This window comes from Cyprinodon variegatus, unplaced genomic scaffold (genome assembly GCF_000732505.1).
Source record: "Cyprinodon variegatus isolate N-32 unplaced genomic scaffold, C_variegatus-1.0 Scaffold83, whole genome shotgun sequence".
In the NCBI taxonomy this organism is placed as follows: Eukaryota; Metazoa; Chordata; class Actinopteri; order Cyprinodontiformes; family Cyprinodontidae; genus Cyprinodon; species Cyprinodon variegatus.
Window position 1 is genome coordinate 1421970 of NW_015150536.1, and position 27616 is coordinate 1449585.

General features: G+C 37.5%; 1 protein-coding gene across 2 annotated transcripts in view; it reads left to right on the forward strand.

The window, feature by feature from the left end:
- Positions 1 to 27616, forward strand: part of ephb1 (EPH receptor B1) — a 223440-nt gene that overhangs the window by 163499 nt on the left and 32325 nt on the right. The window contains exons 6-11 of one of the 2 annotated variants that reach the window (XM_015373231.1): positions 3817 to 3941; positions 13342 to 13504; positions 15481 to 15589; positions 17832 to 17896; positions 24736 to 24858; positions 25885 to 26132. In XM_015373231.1, coding sequence (XP_015228717.1) covers positions 3817 to 3941; positions 13342 to 13504; positions 15481 to 15589; positions 17832 to 17896; positions 24736 to 24858; positions 25885 to 26132 — 833 coding nt within the window. Of the gene's footprint in view, positions 1 to 3816; positions 3942 to 13341; positions 13505 to 15480; positions 15590 to 17831; positions 17897 to 24669; positions 24859 to 25884; positions 26133 to 27616 lie in introns of both variants that reach the window. The other variant, XM_015373230.1, reaches the window with a different exon arrangement.

A 27616-nucleotide genomic window follows, 5' to 3' on the forward strand; every position in this document is an offset into this window, starting at 1 on the left:
CCTACTGAAGTACTTAACCCCGCACCTAGGGAACCAACATCATGCCAGCAGACAGAGGAACTGGAGGTGAGCATTAAAAAAAAGGGGGAGCTGGCAGGCCTTGCTCATACTTGGGCCTAGGATGTTCAGTGGTTGCTGCGAAACAGGAAAACACCCATCCTAACAAGTAGACAGAAACAGCTTCTCATTCAAAGAGTCACATTCACACCTCCCCACCTTTACACCCATACAGATATATACAAGCACACAATAGAGATACACACAAATGCAGACAATATACATATTCTTACATTCCTCATACATACACTATCCTCCTGGGTCTGAGGGTCAGCCCCTCTAGGGGAAACAGATTCCCAGACACCCCTGTGTGGGAAGTGGCCATGCAAAAAAAAGAAAAAAAAAAGAAAAACGGAGGGGGTGAGAGGGAGCAGCAGTCAAGCCCAGGACCAGCCATCATACCAGCCAGTATGTTAGCATCTTCAACTCCAACTCCATGGTGATAAGAAAACTGGTGATAAGATAGTTGCTTGTTTGTTTGCCAAGGTGAACCAACGGGAGTCTCACTGGTGACTTATAAAGATTCAGTCTCTGCAGTTTCCTCTTCACTTGACTTGTAGAAAAAGACAGGAGAAAGGCAGCATGAGGAGCACCATCTTCTGATTTGGCTTACAACAAACTCATGTAAGCAGAGGAGCCAATGGCAGAGGAAGGCAGATTGCCCGTGTAAGTGTGGGAAGGAGAGAAAGATGCTGATTTTGTTCCTGTTCTAAACATGTTGAAGAATTTGTTCAGCTCATGGGTTCTATTCAGACTTCCATCTGTCTGATCATCCCTCTGCTTAAACCCTGGGATCTTCTTCATCCCTGACCACACATCTCCTATGTATGTGACCAGTCACGGAAACTAAGGACACAAGTTGATTCTGGCGCATTTTGACTTTTTCACTTATTTTGGAAAGTGGGATTTCCAAGCTTTGTAGGAGACACGGACCTAAGCCTAACCCCCCCACAAAAAATCGATAAACTCTGGCCATGACGGTTCCTACAAAACATTTGCCAATCCACTTTGACTAATGTCGAAAGTGGATTGAAAAATAATAAAATAAAGCTGTAAAAAAAGTTTAACCAGTGTCCTTTTTAAACGTACTGTTTTAAATAAAGAAAACACAGGACCAACGAAACAAGCATTTCAACATCATTCAGATTTTTGTAATTTTAAGTACAATGTTTCTATTTAAAAAAAAATAGATATATTCACCATGGATGAGTCTGCCGTTGAAGTCCCAAAGTAACTTGTAGCACCTGCGAGAACACACCAACAAATTGTAAATATAACTTGCTGTGATAATGCCGACAGAGACCTTGTCTACTTATGGAGATTTCTTGCTGACTAGGTGCATCCTGGCACTTTGCTGCCTTGGGCATATCTTCCACCACAGAATCCTCTTTCATGCCTTTAAGTTGAGTTATTTTTCTTTAAAAAATCAGCAGTGGCTATCAGCAGAATTAGAAAATCACCAACCAAAATAATTGTCTCAGTTTCTTCAATTACTAACCACACGTGGGTGGATCTGCATCAGTAATGAATTATTCACTGTGCAAATAATCACAAACTACTATAGGTTAAATTATCAATATATCTTTATTCCCTAATAATCCCTATGCCAACAGTACAGATAATAAACACAAGGTGAATGTAAACTTAATAACAAGGGGAAAAGGGGGGTCTATGAGTCTGTTAGAAGAGAGTGAGCAGTATCCAAGTCTTAAGGTTGGGTGCATCAAAGCATGGTGTGATATCCTTTTAAAATAGCAATAGGTACATGTGAATGATCATTGTATGTACATGTCATTTTATTCAGTTTATAGTCAATAATGAAAAAGATTGAAAAATGCATTAAAAGTAGCAGCACAGTAGCACAATGACTTAGCTCAGATAACACTATGAGACTCAGCTACAAGGCGGGACTCAGCTAGGACAAAGGATCCTAAAACACAAAATGGCTTCCTCTATACAATGTGACCAAAATGAGGTAGCCTAGCCAGCAATGCTAGGGTAGGCTACCTGGGTAGTCTACCCCAGCATGTGAGAAAAATATTTATGTGAGAAAAAACTCTCATAAACTCAATTAAACAATTCTTTTAAAGCCCAACAATGTTTTGAGTGGCTGTTAGATCTCTACAAGTATGGATGGACAAACATGAATTAATAAACAGCATTTAATTTTTGTTAGATTTACAAAATGAGCTAATTACTCTATAAAGAAAATCCTTAATGAAACAGACATTGTTTGTGCACCTGAAAGCATAAACTGCATAGCGAATAGAAAATTAGATCCTCCCTCCATGCATCTTTTCCCCACTGCAGGAATTTCTCAGTTGCACACCCATCCCCTGGGTCTGTCAGGAACAGTGTGCCTGTGGCCGATAATTGATAATGCAGCCCAGGCAGCACTCACGTTGGTCAGTGGAGCATGAACTAGCCTGAGAAGTAGAGAGGCTGGAGTGCACCAAGGTGAAGCTTAGCGCCTATATGGAGAATTTAGGAGGGGGTGGGCTAGAGGTAAGAGCCAACAAGGGCAGACGTGGCATAATCCACATAAACAGACTTTTTTTAATTCTGTAACATTTGCAATTGCCTTTACCATTAAAAACAAACAAACAAAAAACAAAAACATGACACTCTAACCTTGACATGCTTATCCCAGTGAAAAATGTGCGATAAGCCCAACTTCCTACAAAATATGAGATGCAATCAACCACAATTGGAGAAAAAGGGAACAGGTATTTTCCTCCAATGTAGCATCAGTCCAGAGAGGCAAAATATGGAGATAGAGAAAAGCTACAGAAAAATTAAGCATGGTCATCATTCAAGGACCATTTAATGACTGCTAATAAGGAGAGTTATTAAAAAAAAGTGAATTATTGGTTTGGGTTAAAACAAGGCCTGTTTAGAGTAAATGCCTGAACGCCAAGGGCCTGATCTTCAAATAATCTATATGAGGAGAGGGAAATTGAGCGCTAAAAAAAATGGCATGTGTGTAGAAGCAAGGCAAAAGCGATATAAGGTCCCTGAGCATTCTCTGTGTGCTAATGGAAATTTACAATTCTCCAAAAAAAGAAGTTGTAAGCCAAAGAGATTAGAATGGCACCAATAATAATTGTAAAAGTGATTATAATGATGATCCATTTTGTTTATTATTACACGTAGTGTATGTCAACGTGTTAAAAACAGAACAGAACAGATGAAAATAATAAAAAGAAAATAATATCGGTCATAAAACCTAAAGCTGACTTTATCAGCTCCTCCTGGCCCCTCTAACAGAAAAGCATCCATGGTTAGATTTACAGCACCATTACAGTCTAAACAGCAGTGTATACCTCCACCAACCTCTCAAAATCTGCTTGACCTAGAATATTGCACACCAACTCACATTATGATTTCATAAAATATAATTGTGCATCTCCCTCCATCATCTGTCTTTGTACTAATGCCTACACTGTGGACACAAGGAGCCCAGAGATTTCTTCTTGCAAGTTTGTATCTGACTATGAAATGTAACTAAAATAACTAGGCCTGCAATCATTTTCAGGTTTGATAAATCACTCTGTCGGTACTAGGTTTTTAAACATGCATATCTTTTACCTGTAGATAAAAATTCTTTGGTCATTAGATTATGATCTGCATGCCGCACCAAAGGTTTGCTCTGCTTATTTCACAAGTTGCTAGATTTTCATCTGCTTTGTAGTTCAACTTTGCATATGTAAAGAACATTTAAACAGTTTTTTGTTTTTTTTACTGTCTCTTTTTGTGCAGCCCCATCAATTGTTCCAATCATGCACCAGATCAGCTCCACCATGAACAGCTTCACTCTATCATGGCCTCAACCAGAACAACCAAATGGGATCATCCTAGACTATGAGCTGCGCTACTATGAAAAGGTAAGCTGCGAGTGTGTGCATTTACCATGATTCTCGCCAAGACATTTTAGCATATGGGCCATTATCTCTCAATTATGCCATAATCAGGCAGTTAAGCTGAAAGAAAGGTCAGTGTTAAGAAAATCCAAAATTGTGTATTGAACACATTTGTCTGCCTATTTGTACATGTACAACAGAAATCTGCCTGGACCTTTACTCAGCACTTTGAAAACTGGTGATTTTCACAGTTACAATTGATATTTTGACAGTTACAGTCTGATATTTTACATATTGAGGGGACATATGAACAGCTTATAAAAATATGAAAACAGAAAAGAAGGAAAAACAATTTGAGTGGGCTAAGTAAAAAAAAAAAGATTCTAAAAAAAAAAAAAGAAGAAGAAAGAGAACTGGAAAGTACAATTTTAATTGGTCCTTTTAAGCAGCCCTTTTTGTAGAATCTAACTTCTCCTTGCTATCTGCAAGCTGTTCCCCTGGGTTGATAATATGTTCTGTCCCTGTGTTCAATCCACCACCCCCACTGTTCTTTGGTTTCTGCTGCTGATGAAGTGAAAAGTCTGACCTCTGCACCAGGTCCTCTCTGCACAGTGCAGTAACCCTGTCCCGCTGTGAAAATGCATTTCGTCTGGAGGGAGTCGCATCGACCTGTCTCCTCACACACAATATGTCTGCTTTATTAAGTCACCAGCACTACCCTTTGGTTACTATGCTGCTTTTATATTGACCAGTAGGCTTTTCCAAAGGCCTCAAACATAATAATAGTCAGATATTAAAGACGTAACCGACTTTTTTTTGGTACCGGTAGTTGTTTGTCTTCCTAAAGTGGATTAATGGATATCGCAAGCCCAGTCGAGTATTTTTTCTTTTTTAAGGCCAGTTTTGTTTATCGTAGTACTTTTAAGACTTGGCTCACCTTTGCTCATCTGTTTTCACACTAGAAGAAAAAAAATAGTACAGATTTCTTGACATGTTTTTGCATACATGGTTTCTTTTAATCTTGAACGTTATACTTTTCATAAACTCATCGTGTCCTTAGGTTCCTGGTTCGATATTCAAAGCCCCAGCTTAGAATAGTTTTGTCACTGTAAACATTTGTAACAGAACAAGCAGCAATCTGTTTTTTATGCTGTTGCATTTAGAATCCTAGGGCTTCACTGTTGTTTTTCCCTCAGATGTGTCATAGCTCACAGAGCAGAATCTGACTACTATGTCTCTGAAAAACCTTATCCACCAGGCAGCTTAGTGCAATGTAAATAACGATTGCGCAGCCCCCATTACCTCATGAATATCAATCAAACCTGATGTTTGAGCTTCCTCAAACAAATAGATGAACACAGCTAATCACAAATTAGTGAACTATCAAGGACATGATTAGTATTTACACCACGATAATTCAGGTGACGACTGAGGCAGCGCTCCATGCTGCCAAACTGAACATACCTACATCAGCTCCTATTTGTTACAGACTTGAAATGTCTTATCTGGGTAGAGAACGTTCCACCATTTGAGTGTGAGTAAGACACAGAAGGTGAGTCAGAGTGATTGCTTTGTGACACACTGGGCTGTTGAGATGAGATTTCCCCTTTGGTGGTCCTCTTTTGACACAAGGTATTTTAAAACTGACAAGGCTTTTCACACATTCTAAAGAGACTATCCCTGAGCCACACACCATGTTGGAAAAGTGTTTTTATATCTGATTAAATATGATATATGGTTGGATGGAAGGATGGATGGAGCACTTGGCAGTGATAAAAAAAATTAAACTTGATTAATAGCATTAAAATGCATAAAATTTCCTATGACATAAGCAAATACTTTGCAAAGTTGTTTACCTAAGTATGAGCAGATATCAAATCAAATACAGATCCAAAGCTATCTGCTGCTGGCAGGGCAATATTGTTTTAATTAGCTTCCTTAAAAAAAAACATACTTTATTGTTGTAGTTGTCCAGCCTACCGACTATTTTTCTTATTTTCTCCGCCATCCATCAAAAAAGAGTCGACTTGTATTTTTAAAAGAGCCACAGGGAATCATCATCTAGGAAAGGACACGTCGACTAGAGTGGCTTTGATTTGAGGCAGAGGGGCAGAAGCTGTCAAAGTTGGTGATTTGAGTAATATTTCTTACTCAAACTGCTCTGATAAGGCAGTTTAGCATTGTGATGCATTTTTTTCTGTAAACAGTAAAGGGTTTCTGTGACTAGACAGTGGATAATAAATGTTTGCAAAACTGTTGGAAATATACAATTCTTATTTCTGTAACAAGTTAAATGTTTGTGACATTTGCATTAAGATGTTCTTTAGACTGTGAAGCTTATGAACTGCCATGGGGAACTAGTTATATTCTCACTTTTTTTGGGATATTCACAGTTTATTTAACCAAATCTTCTGGCATTTTGTCAGTTAAGACACCTCTAAGAATATTGATTTTCATAAAGCACAATAAGACATTGTTTCTCATTAAACTAAACAAATTGTACCATATTGGATAGTAAAAAACGGGCCTAACTTTAATTATTTTCAGTTCAGTTGATTTGTGTATGTCTCTTTGTGTGTGAATGTTTTTTGTAAATTGCAGACCAAACCCAAAATGGACAGCATGGCCACTTGGCATAAGGACAGACATGGTGAGATACCATGTGTCCTCTTCACAGGCTCAAACAGTTGCATGCATCCAAAATAACCAGCACAGAAAACCGAGATTTCGAGGACTTCATGATTAGAAATTCTAGAGTATCCGTTAAAGTTGCATCTGAAATCCCAAAATCTATCTCTCTCTCTTGCTTTTATCTCAATTTTGCAATCTGATTTTTAAAACCTTTGAAGAGATTTCATGTTTGATAATCTGCTTCTGAACTTATTTTTTCATGTATACTTCACAGTCTCTTTCCTTTTAGTATAGTTTGTGTGTACTTTGTGTGACTGTGTGTGCAGAGGAACAAAGATGAAAAAAAAAGTAGGCATACAAAAGTACATTTGAATACGCTTGATGCAGAACTGAGGGTGAATATTCACAGCTGAGAAAGCCCTTTAAACAGTTTATGGTCATTATAATGAATTCAAAATAGTCAGTAATTAATTGTATCTTTAAAGGTGCTGTAGGAGATCTTGGAAAAATGGTTCCAGCAAGCTATATTTTTGAACATATACAACCATGCCTCTTTCTTCAGCTAAAGCAGTGCGTCGCTGATCTCGGAGCTGGCAGGGAGACAGGCACAGCACTGATGATGCAGAGCCCTATGATCACTCCTCTGAAACAGTTTATTAATGCCTAAATTAAATTAGAATGCCAAAATCTGCGGGCAAAACATGTTTGCCCTCTATTGTCCTGGTGCCTGCAGTTTGGATTATGTACATGAAAAACGCCTTCCAGCCGCCGCCGATGGCAAACTGCACCAGATGCATGTGTTGAACGGGATTCCTAGTGACAGCACACCGCCGGTATGTGGGGTCTGAGTGGCACTGACAGAAATAACATTTTAAGGCAGGATGGTAATCTGGATGAACTGACTGCACTGACGATGTTTTAAGGTGGACTTTCTCACTTTAAAATAGATTCAAACTACTTTTTACCCACAGATCACAGCAAATATAGCTGCCATTGTTACAGGCAAAGAAAGGATAGGGTAGCTCCGCCCAACGTGCATCAGACCCACAATTTTCCACCGCGCAGCAAGATCAGCAGAGATGCTTCAGCCATGCATCAGAGCTAAACTTGTAGAAGCATCAACAATGAAGCAGCATGTGCGTTGTTGCTGCCGTTGCTGCTTTAGGTGTGAACGTAGCATAACAGTGGCTAGCTTCCAACCATGGCGTCTTGCACAAGCATTGGGGGGTGGATTCATTCATGTATCAGGGTACGCTTACAGGGGGGAGGGACAAGCAGACCATCATGACTGACGTGTCAGGAACCAATTGTGTACAACGGACCGTCTTTTGTGATTGGTTGGGGTTAATCATTGATTTCTCACTGTAAAAGGGAGCATTTATTAGTTTCACTTCCAGACCTTCTTTTTCACTGCTTGTTAAGCAGCTATTGGGAGATCTTTAAGCCACATGGGGAAAAGATGCATCAGAAAAGATCTCCTACTGCACCTTTTATTGTTTTAAGGCAATGTTTTTACAAAACTCAGTCAAAAACAATATTAAGCTACCTCTATAAAACCTTAGATTTTTTCTTGGGTTTCCTCCAATTGCTGCATGACTTCCCTTCTGTTAAGCTGAATGGATTGACCTGAACTTCCACAGGTGTTGCATATATGCAACTACAGAGACTCGTACCGAACCGTTCACACACACACACACACACACACACACACACACACACACACACCCAAACCTTCTTCCAGACATCTTTAGAGCTGTCAGCAAACCAGTCTGCTCTGCTTCAGGCTAATGGAGGGCCTGACCCCCTCTATAGCAACTTATTTCCATCCTCTCAACATTTCCAGGCAACTAGATAAAAAAATGGGTACAAAAAAAGGGGGTAAACAGGGGATATGAAATTTTCTCTTTATTCTCCTAAAGCCTTTAAATCTTTTTTTTTTTATCTTGTTCAATGTAAGGTCTTGGGACCGCTCACTTTGGAACATGTAGGCAGTCAGAAGAAGAGAGAAAGACACCTGTTGCATGAACATATTTTGATATTCAGTAGGACTTTCAACTGAAAACTCAGAAAAACTGTCTTTTGACATATTATCGCCCCAATATGTAAAATACCAAATATAACATTGGTATCAAATGTGTTATGCATTGCAAACTAAATAGCCCAAGTATTCACATTACCTTAAACTTTTTCATATAATTAACCAGCAAAGACAGCCATTCGCTTCATGTACACTGGAACAAAATTAGAAGTAACAACACTCATGCATAAAGAAGAAGCTTTTCAAATGGTACAAACAGCAACAATGGGAGGTGAAAAAGGTTTTGGCATCATTCTAGATTCTGAATGATACCAATTTTGTTCAGTAAGAATTAGGACTTTGAAAAAAGATGCATATTCAAATATTGAAGTCATTCATCATCCAGAGCATTAGGACCAATATCCTTGTTAATTATAATTTACATGTCCAGAAAATGGCCTAAATTTCATGGGTTTTACTACAAAGAGGAAAAAAATCATGACTCAGGCATTTTGGACCTTGCATAATCATAATAATTAAAAATAGTTAATACATTCTTTCTAGATTCTCTAATTTATACATAGAAAAAAACAATGGTTAGAGAAATAACTGACAAAAGTAATTATAAAGTAATAATAAATGCACATTTTATAAAAATGAAGAAAACGAAACTCAGACATTGCTTTTCAACCATGCTTCAACAGAATGATAATAAATAATAAACTTATGAAACTGTATAAATGATTGTACCCCTAGAACAAAAAAGAAACAACGTGATCAAATGGTAATAATAAATCAAGGTGTGTCCACTAATTAGCATCACAAGTGGCCACATCTTGTAATCAGTCATTAGGCCTACAGTATATATTGGTGCGTACCACACTTAACTTGGACCAGAGGAAACAAAAAGAAAGAGTTGTCTGAGGAAATTAGAAAAATTATCGACAAGCATGTTAAAGGAAAGTTTATAAGTCCATTTCATCTCACATGAAATTCAAGCAGCTTGATGTTTCTGTCACTACAGTTGTATATATTATTGAAAAATTCTAGATCCATTGTAGTCAACCTCTAAATAGGAGAAGATAAAGCTCAAGAAGCATCAGTGTCGGAGCAAAAGTGGACTTAATTGGAGACATCATTATTGAAAACAAATTAAAGCAAGACTTGAATTAGCCGAACTACATATTGACAAGCTACCAAGCTTATATATATATATATATATATATATATATATATATATATATATATAGCATATGTCAAGACAGGAACAGCGTCCATACTGTAATATATGGAGGAGGCTCTGTTATTTTCCTGAGCTGCTTTGCTTCATCTGATACAGACTGTCTTGAATTTCTGCAGGGTACAATGAAATCTCAAGTCTATCAAGGGATCTAGAGAGAAATGTGCTGCCCAGTGTCAGAAAGCTTAGTCTCAGTTGCAGATCATGGGTCTTGCAATTGCATAATGACCCAAAACACACAGCTAGAGACACTCAATAATGGCTTAGAGGAAAACATTGGACTATCCTGGAGTGGCCATTCACTAGCCCTGACCTTAATCCTATTGAGCATCTTTGGAAGGAACTGAAACATGCCTTCTGGAAAAGGCACCCCTCAAACCAGAGACAACTGCTTTGTTTGAAGAGTTGTTCATGAAGAGTGGGTCAAAACACCTGCTGAGAGGGCAGAAGTCTGACAGTTGCATGAATCGTTTGATTGCAGTGATTGCCTCAAAATGATGTGCAACAAATATTTTTTTTTAATGAATCTACTTAAGCATGGTTAAAAAAACATTGTTCGACTTTTATATGTTCAATTTAATAGATGTTTATTTATAACTTGTTTTCTAGAGTGTATTTAAGCTAATATTTCACTCTTAATGCAAAGCTCAACATTCACTAATTTTTTCAGACATAGTATTTATTTCAAAATATTTTAGTAGTGAACGTAGCAATCATATGTTTTGACTGTCATTTTGCATAATGCAAAAGAGATCATTTCCCACAGTGCTTTCTGTCTGTCACCTCTGGCGATGATTTTGATTGGCTGCTCCGCCATCTGCCTCCCCACCTGCAACTCACTCTTGATTTAGTAAGTTGGGGTGTGGTCCTCCTAATCCCCAATTGACTGACAGCAGGGAGGGACCTCTCATAGCTGGAAGCTCCTTCTGGCAGGGCCTTCCATTGGCTACCTTCTAGCATGCTGGTGTGCCAAATGCTGCTGATCATTTTTGTGTGGCAGTTGTATGTATGTGTGTGTGTGCAGGAAATAATCCCCTTTTGACAGGCAGCGTGAAGAGGCCATTCCGAGCTTATACGTTCCCAAAGGACAGTTCACCCATTGGCATTTTGCCATCTGTTTTCTCACCTGTTCTGCATTCATATTCAGTATATTTGAGGTGTGGCTAGTCTAAACAACAAAGAAATAGACAAATTTTGACTCAAAGTGGTCTCTGCTCTCGACAATGGATGAAACCCTATAAATAAGAGGCAGGGGTTTTAGTCTCCACATGGGGCTTCTTGTAGAGCACACTATGTCTGATCAAGCTGTTACTATAAAGCCATATCTTGTGTGTTTATGCGGCAATTTGAAAACAGTTTTTATGATCCCAAGACCAAAAGGCACATTAATGATTAAACTCTCTAAACCAGTTAAATCCAGCTTTCCATTTATAAATATGTCTTTCCTATCACCAACAGAATGAAATACTTCTGGTGCAATGCTCCCACATCCCTAGCCCAAACATTTGTCTTCATCAAGCCCAGAGTGTCCAATAAGAGCTAATGTGATTGTGCATATCATTATGTGTGTGCTGGAGGTGGAGGGAGGCAGATCTCATAGCCATGTTTACCTCGTCTGCTTAGTGATGGAGCAACCAGAATGATTCAATTACACCAATCAGATTGGATAATGATTTCAGTGTGGGCTGCCACTGCCTCGAGTTTTTTATCGCTTCCTGCGATCTTCCATACCCTCCTCTTCTCCCTTCTCCCTTTACTTCTCCCTTACCTGTTTTATTTATTACTTTCTTAGGTTGTAAAAAATTTCACAGATCAACAAATATTTTTTGTTAATCTAATAGCCTTCTCCACTTTGTCAACAATGCAGCCATCAGTGGTTGCAACAGTGGGTTTAGTATTGGCACAGCCTTTTTTCTGGCTGTCATATTCACTCTGCGTTACGTGATTGTGACAGTCCCAAGTCTTTCCTGATCCCCTATAGCAATGTCTGTAACTCCAGCAAGTCCCAAACTTTACTGCAGAAGGCTGTCTGACTTGCACTGTCAAGCATGGAAATGGAATAAAGGCTTTTTCAGGCAATAATTGTAATTAAATGCTGGATGAATGTGCGCACATACTCATTTTTAAACATCTTTATATACTTGTATTGCAGGAACAAATAGGGAAATCTTTAATGGTGTGATATTGTTGAAAAATCTGCATACTTTAAACAGCAAAGCAATATTAATTGCTAAATTCTATGTGTTATTAGGTGAACAGAAAATTCTGTTTTCTCTTTGTTTCTATTCGTTTTTTTTAATGCCAAATCTCCTTTCTACCCCATCCCTCCACACACCCCCACCGCCACCTTTTTTATTCTAGTTAAGGAAATATGGGACTTAGTTGAAATTAAAAGAAATTCTTCCATTTTAAATATTAACTTGAATTCCCATGACATTTTTGTCAATCAAAACATATTAACTTGTTTTTCTTAAGCATTTTGACTTTCACTTTGCTTGAGATTTGAAAGAAACTGACCAGTTAGCTTTTGCATTTACTAAAATTTACAACCAAAAAGTGAATTTACTCAGCAAAAAACTCAAATGTGATTAGATATTTACTTTGTTATTGCCTGTGTGGAGAACATTTTCATTGTACATACCAACAAAATATACACTTTAGAAGAAAAAAGTTTTTCAAAATGCTCAGTTCCTTTATATCCATTTGTTGGTGTAGTACGTCTTTGTATTTGCAGTTTTCCATTTAAGTCATTCAGTACCTCTTACTTATATTGAGTAGATGTTACAAGGTATCTTATTAAATTTCTCTTACCATTACACCTGTAGCTGTCAGACAGCACAGAAAAGGGTATCTGTTTATTTTTATTACTGTTCATTTTAACTCTAACAGATAAGTGTTTCACCCTTAGGTTTCTCTGCTTCGCTTTTAATCCATCTCTGTCCTTTTTCTCTTGGATTAACAAGATCTTTACGAGCTGCAATTACATTAACTTCTGTTGAATACTATACTATCAACACTTTATATTTTTACCCACCAGGAAATACTTTTATAATCTTTAAAAAAAAAAAAAAAGTGTAATATAGGTAGATAAAGAGTGATGCGGCGGGGGGAACAGACGATAGGCAGGATGGGGTCGGGGGGTGGATTTGCTGAGCCTGCTAATGTTAGGTTTAGTCATCCATGGTTAAATTCCTGACCTTGGGACATTTGCTATACATCTTCCTTCTTGCTTTAGCTTCTCATTTCCTGTATGCTTTCTTGAGCTGGATGCTACTAGTACCACTATCTGACCCACTGTATCATACAGTGTGCCAAAAGCAAATTGTGAGATATAGTGGGTTTGCAACACCTAAAATATATATTTTAAGCAGAGCTCTTGTCAAGATTTGATCCTAATTTAAGTATTTTTAATTGACCACTGTTTTGATACATGATTGTTTTGTTTTAGAATATTCACAAAGCTGAAATACTTAGCTGATAATGGGACTCTTGTAAAGTAACTGACCTATAATGACTCTTTAATTTTTTTTTTTCAGGACCATGCAGAGATCAACTCTACTGTACTGCGCAGCAAAACCAACACAGCACGCGTGGAGAGCCTCAGGCCTGGTACAGTTTACGTGGTACAGGTGCGAGCACGGACTGTGGCCGGCTTTGGCAAATACAGCAGCAAGATGTGCTTCCAAACCCTCACAGATGGTAAGGATTGTGGAGCCAGAGGAATCAGCTCTGTCTGCCCATCTCTCTGTTCTACTCTCTTTATTTTTCCCTAACTCATTTTGAGCTGGGCATTGTTGGACCCTTTTTTGTGGTGGATTATTGTCATCAGAAGTAAAGGATGAAAAAAAGCACAGTATGCATGATCGCTCTTCTATTTTTACAGCAAAATTGATTTCTGCGATGGTCAAGTTTAGGCTTGTGTGGGAGCTTTAAGCAAGAAAAAACTCTTAGTCACTTTTGTTTGTGTAGCTAACTGTGCTTCATTCAAATTTCTTTGCTAATGGTTTATTTTTTACCCAGCCCTTCTGTCGCTCGAGAGCTGTCCCAGAATACATAGCTGTGATTAGCAGTTGATGAGATTAATTTTCTTTTTTTCCGGGTACCAGAGGCTAGGGGCAGTTGGCAAGGGATAAGGGTCTGAAACACCTGGCAAACTGGCATGTGAAGCTATTTTCATTATTGTAGTTGCAGGAATGGGAGTGAGTAAAGTTGGCAAGACTGGTGAATCCCCTGCTCATAAGCTTTCCAGGCAGAAGTACTGGAGTTCATAACTAAACAGCATAAGTCTGTCTTGGTGGAATAAACATTTGACTGAAAAATGGTAACTCTGACTTACTGATTGACCACCTTGATTACTCACACAATCAGAATTCATAAAATATAAACAGCACAATAGAGGTATCCACATTTTACTGTTGGTGTTATAGATCTTAACATTGTACAGCATGATTACGCTCCCGAGGGAGAGGAAAATGGAAAAAAAAAAATCAAAATTATGATAAGGTGATCACATCAATTTACCTGTGCAGAGCAGACTTGGAGGCACAGTGATATCCCTTATGTTCACTCTGTTTTCACAAATTATCTTTCTGGGAAATATATTAGTGTGAGTTTAGACGTGTCCATGCAGCATGCATACCACACCCTCGTCCATGCTGTTTATGGTTCATCCTTTGGAAGGTTGCCATAACACGACATTCGTCAAGGCAATTATCAACAGACACCCGAGGACAGCCGACGATAACACCCACGCCTCCATCTCCTGCTCCTCTTACCAGTCAAACTGCTACATTTCTTCATGAACTGGACACCTTGTCTCCCTTCCAATCCTTGTCTTTCAATATATAGTATATTATAACATTTTCCTCCTGTTAGGAATTTTTCAAGAGACTTTTTAATCATATTTTCTTTACACTTCTCCAGAGAAAGAATTGTTGAAACAATTCAATTAATATTTTAAGAAAGGGATTTCATGTCTCTAAAGTGTTGGTCTGAAATGTATGGGAACATATTACTACTGGAGGAGCCTTGTGTGTCATTTTAAACTGTCAAGGGTAGTTGCCGTTCTTAGATTTGCAAAGGGAAGATTCATATAGACCTCTCACAATGAATATGCATCAAAACATATCAGGAAGAGTGCTTGGAATCTGAAAAGAGGCATTCAAAATATTTTATTGAAATGTTTTTGAAAGATTCAAGTTAATAGAGCGCACAGTTCCTGTCACATTGAGTTTCCTCATTTACAGCAGCTCTCACGCTGTTCCCAAGGTGCATTAGTTCTCCCTTTATCACTTCAATCCAATGTGTCCATTCTGTGTGGGGGATGGGATTTAGAAGCTGCTGATCTGCCTTTAGCATGCTTAATTCTAATTTTGCTTTTACTGCTGAGCTCCTGGTGTCAAAGTCACTGAAAGACAGGCTCGAAAAGATATCTGCCTTTTTTGCTGCCTTTGCACATTTACATAGACTTATAGGCTGTCCTCTGGTCTTAAAACAGCCAAGTCTAGCTAGATTAAGATAGTAGGTGACTGAGAGTAAATGGTTTTATATTAACACTTGTACAGCCAAGTGTGACACATGCAAGGGCTGTTTACAAACAACTCACTTCTTTTTTTTAAGCATTGACTAAGTTAATTTTATTACATATCCCTTTTCCCTTTCTTTGTGTGACCAAGATGACTTCAAGTCTGAGCTGAGGGAACAGCTTCCTCTGATTGCGGGGTCAGCAGCTGCTGGAGTGGTCTTTATTGTTTCACTGATTGCTATCTCCATTGTGTGCAGCAGGTAACCAGAGTTTTGCTTATTATATCTCTTGTAATTCATTCTGTAAAATATTGTTCATGCTACTTCTGTCACTGAGATAAATGAACAAAGGCTCCTATTGGCAAGGGTTGATTACATTACCAAGCTTTACAGATGTTTTGGACAGTTATTCTTTTACAAATGCAAAGATTTTCTGTCTTACCTGCAATTAAAACTTTTCTTGATGAATGTTCTGAAGTGGCCTGAGTTTTCGCCTGCTCTAAGGTAAGTTATACAGCTCAACAGCTAGGGTGCACTACTGGTCAGCAAAAACAAGGGCAAGATACATTGTTTGGAGACATTTTATAGTGCAAAAAAATACACAGTCAGTATTTGACATCTAATGCCTCTCCCATTAAGAGACGCTGTTTCTAAACAACAAGCAGCATGTCAGGGATATCAGCACAGAGAGCTTTGAGTTGTTGCTATGGAATTTTGCCTTGTTGTTTATGTCCAAATTTACTGCTGTCTGTCTCTACAATAGCTTTAATTTGCTTATGGATGGATCATATTAGGAGTATACCGTAGGCCCTTCCATGGTGTCCGAACACCAAGCCTGTCTTCTAACATGCAGCATGTAGTGGAGGACAGAGTCAAATAAGCATAGAACGAGGGATAGCATTGCCAAAATTTCAGCTCATTACAAATTATTTGCATATTATATACCATCTTACCCATTGTGGCCCTTCTCTGTTTTTTCTCTTAACTAATGTAAAGGCAGCACCTTTGATTGCAACAAGGCCTCGGACACTGTGTATCCCTTATTAAATGTGTGTTTTTTTTGTCTTATCTTGGATGGGCTGTGCCAAAAGTGAAATTTCCCATTTTGGGATCAATAAAGTATTGAGTAAGTGATAATAGCCACAAATGTCATTGATTTTGATTGTCCGCCAAATTTTCCATTAACATTTTTGTCTAGTTGTTGTCTCTAAAAACGAAAACGTACGTACATTTCAGGGTTCTCGCCAGCTTACATCAGTGTAATACGCTGTTAAGCTCAAAAAGGTCACCGTTTCCCGAAGATAAAGCTGAAATGCCAATTTTTTGAGAACATAACAGCCCTTTTACTGACATCTGTGCTTCTTTACCAGCGCAATTCAGCACAGTTGCTGGTTAAGCTGAAACTTTTAGAAGTGCAATGGAATTATACCAATAGCCTGACTTTTAATGAGACTTTTTAAACACATCTACCCCCCTTATTTGCACATGTAGGGTTACAGACTACATCTCTAGCAGCAAGAGAGCAAGTTTTAATAAAAAAAAGAGAAAAAAAAATCACTCCCCGATACGCTGGTTATGCTAACACTTTTAGAATCGTAATGATTGTTCCATCTATCTGTTTATCGTCATGATAAAATGTCGACAAAGAGTTGTCGTCATCATAATTGTTAATATAAATAATACTGCTCTACAAAACCAGATTAGCAAAAACATGGTTATGCATTGCAACGTATTTATTTAAAAGGACATATTTTTTTGTAGCTTTAGGACTAATTGTAGATTGAGTGGGTTTATACCTTTCCTTCACATTTTGTGTCTCAGTGCGTAAATGTCATTTTAAAAGGGGGCATCTGAGTCAATTTAATATTTTGTAATATTTGGCTAAAAATCTAATCAGAGATTAACAGATTAACCTCATCACCTGATACCATGATAATCTTAAAAATAAGAATAAGGAGATAAGTCGTTTTTTGTTCGCCCTTCTCAAAATATTCTTGTCTTTCTTCTACCCTACCATAAGTGAGATTAAATGGCTGAAATAGGGCATAGAAAAAATAAACTGATTTTACAGAAATGGATAAGCTGTTACATTTTAAATATGAAACTCTTTCCAAAGCGACAGTGACAACTCCACGCTATTAAGCCAATTTTTTTTTTCTTGCAGCAGTTTGTCACCTTGTCAAATTCCTGTCTTGCTCCACTTAGAATATATGAAGGTTATGTTTTCTTCAGTGATGTGCACAAGTTAAGCAAGTCAAGTGCTCATCAAAGAGGGCAGGCTCTTTTGATGCCAAAGCAGAGGAGACACATGAAAAGAAAAAGATCCCTATCAAGGTCTAATTAAAAATCAACTCATTTTCATAAACTTAATCTGCCATTGGTTTCCACTGAAACTGATTTGGTTTCATCTGCATCATCTTCAGGCAGTACAGAACATCATGTGCCATCTTTCCTTTCATCATTTCAACTCTTATATTCTCTCTTCATCTTGCTGCTCTCTCAGGAAAAGAGCATACAGCAAGGAGGCAGTGTACAGTGACAAGCTGCAGCACTACAGCACAGGAAGAGGTGAGTCCACTCTACTAATCACAGTAACAATTCCTAGAGGTTGGTTTACAGTACTAGGTTGCTCCCTTTAATCTGCTGCAGGTAAAAACCTGCATACCATCTTGCAGTGACCTTAGTCATAAAAAATAGTTTATTTAATGACCAAATTGATTAGTATGATTTCTGGTGTCTCATAAAATCCTCAGTAACAAGGTGAAGCATGCATACTTAATTTAACTTTGCATTGTGTATTCTACTTGACTTTGCACCATTATTACATCAGTATTATTTAAAGCATGGGAAAGACAGGCAGGTATAACCCAAATTACTAAGGATCAGTGTGTGTGTAAAGCTTCAGAGTGTGTTTCAGTTAATTGCATTTATTTTAAGTAAAATAAATGCAAAATAAAGTTAAAGTTAAAAGAAAAGGAACATCATGCAGTAAAATTAAACATACCTCTATAGCCCTGGAAATTTCACTAAATTCTCAAAACCCTCAGCATTAAACCTTTTTCTAACTCTTCTTTTGAAATTTGCTTATTTTTTTACGGTAAACCTTTTAAATTAAATTCTATCCTGTAATTGCAAACATCCCTGGCATGCTTACATTTGTTTTCTTAAGTAATGATTATTTACTCAATAAATGTGTTGGTAAAAGGCTGGTAATATGGTTCTTGTTTTTCTTAATGTAATTATGCAACATATGAGGCTTTACTGACTTTCCCTTATTTAATGAATGTCTGCTGTCTTGTCTGGAACAATAACATTAAATAACAAATATCATTTGCAAATTGGGTAGTTGGATGAGTGATGACTAAAAATAATGATAAGATTGTGTTTCTTTATCAAAGTATTCTTTTTTTGTATATTTGCATATGTAAGTATAGACCTATGCCTAAAAGTATTCAGAAAAAAGCAGGCCTTATTATGGTCATGTTATGAAATTGTTTTATACTATATTTAGTATAGAACATTTGTAATGCTTCATGTATACAAATAGGCATAGACACGAAGGGGTTTTCAAAATATAACATATATAATATAATAAATGATCTTCCCCACTTATGTATATGCATTTTCAGAAAAAAGTTTGTTAAGACATAGACTATTCTAAATTTAATGAATTTTTTAAAATTTACTTTCCTCTAACTGTTGAGCTAATGGTTGAGCTAATAGTAAATTGCTTGCCTTGCCTTACCTTGATGAGAAGGGGGTTACACATATGCTTTTGTAAATTCTGGCATACATTTGAACTTAGTCATCTTTACCCAGATGTTCTTTAGGGAAATGCTATGGGGTAAATTACAGTCCTCTACAACTTTTTACCATTCAAGCTCCATACAAACATTTACAGCACACCATATTGTGTTCATTGCAGAAATAAAAAGAAAATAAAGTAAAATGGGAAAATATTCCGGTAAATGTTTTTCGACACAATTTTCTGTCCTGTCGAATATGACATTGACTAAAATCTCTTTGGGGTGCATGAAAGCCATGATTGAGTCTTGTCTAAACCCATTCCGAGCTATTCACTGATGAGGAGAACAAAGCCCAGAGGGGCATACAAATAATCTCGGGCACACTCATTCAAACACATTCACACAAAGGAAGGTGTTCAGGCTTTGTAGCTTATATGAAAGCTCTACAATCTGCTAACCAAGCAGTCTGAAAAAGGGACTTTCACCCTGGGAATTGAGTTTTGTTGAACCTGACACAGCAAAGTGTTTCAACACAGTTACTTTGTGTCAAAGTCACAGAAAGGTGGCAGCTTGGGGCTCATTAAAGACGCTGTGGACATGCGGTGTGGGAGTCAGGTCAGTCATAACTATATTTTGGAGAGCATTGTGTAATTTGCATAAAGTAACTTGTAAAAAAAAAAATTAAAAAGACTGAGGATTTTTACAGCTAAATAAGCAATCTGAAATGGAAAAGAAATAAAATGCTGATGAGGCATCCTATTCACAGATTTGGTTGTTAAACATTCACACTTCCTACACTCAGAACCCCCTCTCCCCTATCTCCACCAACACCTCATGGTGTTTTGTATTCCTCTATTATCTTAAGACTTGAGTGACAGTTTGATAATGAGGGTATTCCACTAACAATAACATTGAATCACTCTGTCATTTGTTTTGTATAAACCTCAAAAAGAAACGCTTCGTCCAGCTGCCTCCAGACATTGGCGTACATCTTAAAATGTCTTCCAAATCTCCAGCCCACCCCAAGAAGAATAATGCGTTAATTAAACAGATTGACTGATGCAACTTGGTGGCTACTTTTTACATTACACAAAGATTTAGAGACGACTCCAGCAAAACGATGTAGAATGAGTTTAGTCAAGGATGAAAAAGATCACATACTTCAAGCAGAAGGAGAATTGAATGGATGGAAGTCTCTGCAGAGCCAATGAACTAAACAAATTCTCTGACAGGTTCAGTTCAGGAACGTGCTCAACTTCCTTCTCTCCTCCCAATTGCCAAGCAGACATCCTACCCACCTAAGATCCAAAGCTTCCCTGTCACACCTCAAGTATTTTATCTTCAACCTTTGCCATGGACCTAGTTCTATGTTTGTTCTCAACCAATTCAGAAGATAGTGCTCTTCCCTTGCCTTCCCGTTCAACTCTCTGTCTCTAGAAGTCAGATAAAGAGGCAGCAGGAGACACAGGACCAGAACAAGACTCAAGGTCCAGATAGAGTCATCCACCCAGTTATGAAGGCCTTTTCAAATTAGCTCTGTAGGATTCTATTGCATTTATCCAACCTTTGCCTGATCCAGGAGATGATTCTGATATTGATTACAAGATTACCAAAGCAAAGTCAGTCATCAGTCTTTAATGACTATAGACCTGTCGGGTGACATCCCACATCATAAAGGTGCTGTTTAGACTGAGCTGAAGATTCCATAATTTAGACACAACAGTGAGCACTATGAGGGTCGTGCTCTATTTATGCTTCAGTGCATTTAACTCGATTTGGCCTGATTTGCCTCGTCAGAAACTCCTGAGGACTCAGGTGGAGGTCCAGCAATCACTTGGGTCAAGGACTCCCTGTGTGTGGGTTTGTTTATTTGTTTCTGCATTCCTTGACTTACAGTGACACAGTAGTACTTCCAGCTTAATATTTGTTGGCGAGTCGCCATCCAGCTGCAGTTCTGTGTTCTCAATTCTTGATTTAGCAATAGCTTAAATATCCTCATTTGTGTAGTATGCAAGTAAGTGAATCAGTGTCACTTCAGGCTCAGTACTAGTTGGAATTTCACTTCTCAGCAGCAGTTGACTTAAAATATGCAGAGCTACTGCATACAGAGAACTGATGCTGTGGAGTAATTTACCAACTAGAGCTGTGATGGAAATACCGTTGTGTCTCTTATTCACATATAGCAGGAATGATCTTAAAAAATGAAATGATTTGGTGAATTAGTCTTTTGAGCAAATTATTTTAATCAGCTTTTTATAAGGATTTACATCAGGTTCAACATTTTAATACTGGACATATTGGTAATAAGCCTCAATGTTTATAGACCATAATTAGTAAAAAAAAAAAAAAACACCTAAATTAAACGTGCAGTATTAAATCATTAATATCACAAAGGATAAGAGATGTGAGGTTGCACTAACATCACATATACACTGTTATAGTGAACATCACTGCCCCTTCATACCCTTTCCGTCCTAATAAAACATAAGAGTAACGGTTATTGCCAAACTAATAGGCCACAGTGTGTGTGAAAGACAGACGATTTTCTGAAATCAAACAGTAGATAGAATTTGTTTAGAACCATACTTCATCATACTGTGAGACACACACATAGATTATTCTTAGACATAAAATGAACAGGAACTCACTATAGTGACCTGCTGTGTGTTAATTCCTAAGCAAATATAATCACAGAAAACAGTTAATTGCTAGCTCTTCATTAATGCTTAGGCGTACTGTATGGAAATTAAATCTTTGTCAGAGAAAATGAATTAGAGGGAAGTAAGTCCCCTTGCTGAAAGTATGAAAGATTCCTCTAACTTAAAAAGATTTGCTTTAATAAAGCTGAAACCCCAATTTGTCTTAAGACTGTATGTAAATCCTGTTGAGAAAGACCACTAATTTGATTTCCTCCATAGTTGTATTAGATCATAGGAAGCATTGATCCTGTATGGTTGAATTGTGGATGCATTACACCCACTTACTAAACAAGCATAGTAGATTACTACTTGAATGACAGAAGATATTATGATTAAATACTGTGTGGTAAACTGAAACTTAAATCAATCACCCGAAAAAGAAAAAAAAATTACTATATGTTTACTCTGTGCTGCCAGTATAGCTTCCGGCCATAAGGTTGTGATGTAGATACAGCTGTTGTATTTGTGGATCAGATTTGTTCTTGTAAGTCCCAGGAGTTTCAGACTGTTGTATTATGGAGCCCTGCTTGTTTGGTGTGATTATTATTTAGGGAGCAAGCTAGATTTGGTTGAGTTCTGTTCTGTGATAATATCCCTTTTTTGTTCAAAATAGAAAATTTTCAATAGTAAACACTGTTGATGGGGAAAAAGTAGTTTCTGATAGATATTTTATTATTTGGATCCTTGTGTCACTGATAAATGTTTTGTGGGATGTAGTATGATGATTGATATCAATTTCTTGAAATATAAAAAATGGTAATAGAATAAATATTTGTAATATGAATAAATACAGCCAGTATATTGACAACATTCTAGGTTGCATTCTGATAGTCCAACCAGACTCTTTTAGAGAGATAAAAAATGCACAATTTACATGAAATATGTTGTAGCTTAGCTGTCAGCTGAGTATATTAGGGGATATTAATGAACTCTTAAATTCTTAAATCCAATGGGTTTTTTTTTTAGGCACTGAGTCATTGGTGGAGCTATGCATCGTCAACCCTCAGAGTACATGTTTTGTGTTGGTAAAGATAGAAATGATGTTGCAATACATTTTCTTCATAGACTTAGATGAAGGGCTTTTAAAATATTAATGTTAAATTGAGAGTCTGTGTTTTAGCCAGTGGCCAGAAAAAGATGAGTCCAGTTAACCAGGGCTGTACCACAGGGAGGAAGAAAAATAGACTGTTTTTGCATTTTAAATTATAGATAAAAGTGGGCTCTTGGGTATGACTGAGAAAGTAAAACTTTTGAATTTATTTAGGCACCTGTTCACATTATCTTGATACTTAGAGTAAGATGCTTTACGTGCCTGTTACCATATATGGTTCCCTTGATAACGGCTTGGAAAATAGTAAGCCTAAAATGTATACTCTGAACTAAAAATGTAAAGTGAACATGATATCTAAATATCAAGAAAAGTTGTCTAAATCTATTAAATTTAAAACTACAATAAACTCCTGGTTAAGAGCAATGTGAGGTACTTTGATCAGCGGAGCACACCTTTATTTTGCCTCTTGAGAAACCTACTCTTCTTCTGTATAGTGAATCCACATGACTAAGTACAATTTTGACTCAATAGAGAAGGGTTTATTCAAAATATGGCTGTCTAAGAGTGGAATAAACTGCCCCTCTCCTTCGATGTGTCCATAGACATAATAATTTGATATCTAGTTTGCTTGCTGTGTGTCCTTTTGCACCACATAAAATTAGTTTTCAAGTGTTTTTTTTTTATTTTTTTTCTACCCACCAAACCTGTCGACACATTAAACCTTTCCTCTGTTTGGAGAGACATCTCCTGTTTGTGAAGTGTGCTTGCCTGTTTCGGTATTGCACAAAGAGCTCGCTGAAGGCATGGTGGTTTTATCTCTTTATGAGCTCCTATTGCAAAGGGCTGCTGGAAAATTGGTTCCCCCGTGATGAAAGACCAGATATTACTAGAGTAAGGAATAAGGATGCAAAAAAAGGCATATATTTTTGCTTTCTATATGCCCTTGCATTTCCCTCTATCCCTTAATGCTTTGCTCTGTTTTTTTTTTTTCTGGTCTCACAAGCTACTCTAGCTAAGACTATGTTGTATTTATGAAAGCTGTCCCTGTAACAGGCCACCTACTATATACTGTGTAAGGGAGATTTAGATTAAAAAAATATTTTTCACCAGATTTTTATTTTATTGTAGCTGAGGCTTTAAAAAAGGCTATGTCTGCTGAACCTCGAGCTACTAGAGCTAACATTTTTTTTAAACCTGGAGTTAAGCTACAAATCAAAGGAGCAATAAGTATGAAATGTAAAGTAAAATTTACCCCGATCATTGTAATTTGTCACCCAGAATGGAAGTAACAATCAATAAAAACTATCTGTCCTCTTCATCAACACTATCTTAGTTAGGTTTTTCTCATTTCAAGCCTAGAGGTACGTTCCAGACCTACTTTGGTGCAGTGTATAGCCCCCATTACTTTCTCGTTCCTGAGCCAATAACATGAGAATTCCTAGGGTTGCCAAAACAAAGTGCCACATTTGGCATGTTATGTTTGCAACAGAGCAGCAGCCTTAAAACATGGAAGCCAACAAGAGAAGCAGAACAGTATTAGTTTCAACAATATCTAACTAGCCTCCGCAATCTTCAAAGTATATGCACCTGTGCCTAAATTGCCTTCACTCCTAGTTTTCAATTGGCACTCTGCATAACACTCTCTGAAGGGTAGGAGGAGGTGTGGACACTGTTTTTTGATAGTTGTTCACATTTTATAACACTAAGTGTTATTATCACTTAGTGTCCTATGTATCTCCTTCAAATATTTATTTGATTCATCAGACCCTTCTAAAATATTTAATCCAAGTCTAAACGTAGAGTATCACCATCTTGAAATCTCACTAAGAACTTTTGTTGTCTTAGAACTCTCTCTGCGAGCCGACATGTCTAACTGCCCTTCCCCACTGGGCTGCCCGACCCACTTCTCAGGCTCTCCTGGAATGAAGATCTACATTGACCCGTTCACTTATGAGGACCCTAATGAGGCTGTGCGAGAATTTGCTAAGGAGATCGATGTCTCCACTGTCAAGATTGAGGAGGTCATCGGTGCAGGTATGACAAAGTGAATATAAAGGCAATGTATTTCTGTCTGCACATGTAGTTTTTCGGGTGTGACATGATATGGATGTAAACTGCTGTTTTTTCATGTTCCTGCATATTGTATATAAAATATGGATATGTCTTTGTAACTTTAAGTTTAACTTGAAACTGCTCTGCTGTAGTCAGACAAAGTCAAATCTCTTCATCAAATTAATCAGAAGTATCCGTGTCAAGGGCTAAGGTCAAGTCCACTAGAAGTACAGTATGTAGGACAGCTTGGGAACCAAGGGAATTAAATAACTTAAGTATTTCAGCTCCTCCTTCTGTGTTTCTAAATTTTTTATTAAAACATTAAACCTCACTCAATTGTTTTTGCAATATTTTGCCTTTCCAAGCACATTTTATCAAATTTGCATGTATGAAATTGTGGACATTGTTCTGAAAGTAGCTTTTACATTAGTCAGTTGTGTTACACTCATGTTCCTTCACACAGGACGAAGCAGTGTAGTTTTACAGCCAAGGGGGGCGTGCTGTGCCTCTTCAGGAAGGTGCTAAGATAGTGGTAGTGTGATTGGGATTGGAATAGCTCCTAAACCACGGCCTTCTCAGCAAGCTAGGTGTGAGCTAGGGTAAAGATGAGAAACCGAAGGGGGCTAGCTAATTAAGGATTTCCGTTTCAGCTGAATTCTTGGTGTGGTGTCTCGATAGGACAGCAAGCTGGTGATAATTAATGAAACAAGTGCCAGAATTTTACCAGTCAGCACTTGGCTGATTTTCTTCAATTTGGGAATACAACAACATTTGGCAGTCTTTTAGGATAGGGTGACTGCTGTGAGTCAGAAGGAACCACACTGTTAAGATCATGGATAGTGGATCAACACTAGCAGCAGTGTATCAAAACATTTAGCATGGCTAAAAGTTATATAATGAACTATCTCGTTAGGAAAACTAAGGTGTGGCTAATTTAAAAAATAAAATAGAGTAGCTATGAGGAGATTATTTTCAAGGAACTCTAAATACTCCATTGTTTCTTACTAGGTGAATTTGGAGAGGTGTACAAGGGTCGTTTGAAGCTGCCTGGTAAGAGGGAGATCTATGTGGCCATCAAGACCCTGAAGGCTGGCTACGTGGATAAGCAAAGACGAGACTTCCTGTCAGAAGCTTCTATCATGGGGCAATTTGACCATCCCAACATTATCCGCCTGGAGGGTGTCGTCACAAAAAGCCGACCAGTTATGATTGTTACAGAGTTTATGGAGAACGGTGCTCTTGACTCGTTCCTAAGGGTAAGTTATCCATATGAAAGCAAGTCGCATGTATTGTATTTGCTTATGGAACTCAAATCAAATATTCATCAAAATGAATTAAGGAAAATAATCTAAAAAAGTTGATGTTGTTATGATGAGCCAAATTAAGATGTATTTGATTTTATTTATTTCCACAACAATTTCTTTTATCCGCTTTTATTTACTCTACTAACCTTTGAAGCTCATAATAGACTTATCCCTTTATTAATAAAATTTCAGAAGACATGCAGCTTAGCCAATATTCAGCATTTTCTCTCCTTCAATCTCATGGATTGACATTCTATTCCACTTTGATCTACAGTGGGTTTAAATAGGCTCTTTGAAGTTGGCCTCGCTAACTGTCACATCCGACTTGTGTTGCTCTAGATCTCTCCTTACCCTCTTATTTGTTGTTTAGTTTGAAAGGTTCAAAGCCTGTTCTCATGAACATTTAAACAGTGATAAGAGCACCAGGCATTGTGGTCGGATAGATGAATTCTTGTTTGCCAGAGCTCAGAATTTTATTACAATACAAATTAAAAACCAATTTACAATTTGTAAAAAAGGGAGGAAATGGCAAATAATTATATAAGCATATAACACTGCCTTTTTACTGGATTCCCCTCACATATGTGGGTGTTTGAGCGACAACATATCTTGTTCTCTTGTCTTTCCGTGCATATGCCCTGTGGTTGTGTTAATAATTATAAACTGCCAGGCTTTTCTAATTCTGGAGGAGAAGAACATAATCCAAATGAGTTGTCTCGATACATCACAAAATATTGATATTTGGGGCATGTTGTACCTTCCCACTCAAAATCTAATTTGAAAACTCAGCTGAAATGATACATTTTTCATCCTTGTAGCTGTGGATTTGAGGTAAATCTGAATTATGTTAATGTAAGTTATTAAACCTTATTTTAATTTACTATTTGTGCAATGCACTCCAAGGCTCCTATAACCCCAGTTTTTTGGTTTTTTTTAACACTATGGTGTGTAAAGGATAAGACTTAAATGTACAGCAGATTGAATGTTGTTCCACTACAGTATAAAAGTGTAATATGTGGTCAGTATGACTTGAACAGTGATACATATTCACATTCCAGTGTTTTGCAACCATTTATTTGATACAGGATTGTCAGATATGAAAGCCTCACATCTTTCCATTATACTTTTTGCCTTAATTAATAATTAATAATTATATCTCTATCTTATCTTACCATTACATGTTTCTCCTTACTATTTTTGGCTTGTCCATGATGAAATATGTAATTCCAGTTAAGCTTGAAGATATCCATTTCCTAGCAGCTGATTTATTTATCTTTTTTGGCATTAGACTTTTTTCAAAAAAGAAATATCTAAATTATCCATCCTTCCATCCATCTTATTCCGTCAGGGTCACAATGGGGCCGCTGGCTATCTCCACCAGTCTTTGGGTGAGAGGGTACAGCCTGAACAGGTCGCCAGTCTGTCACAGGGCAAAA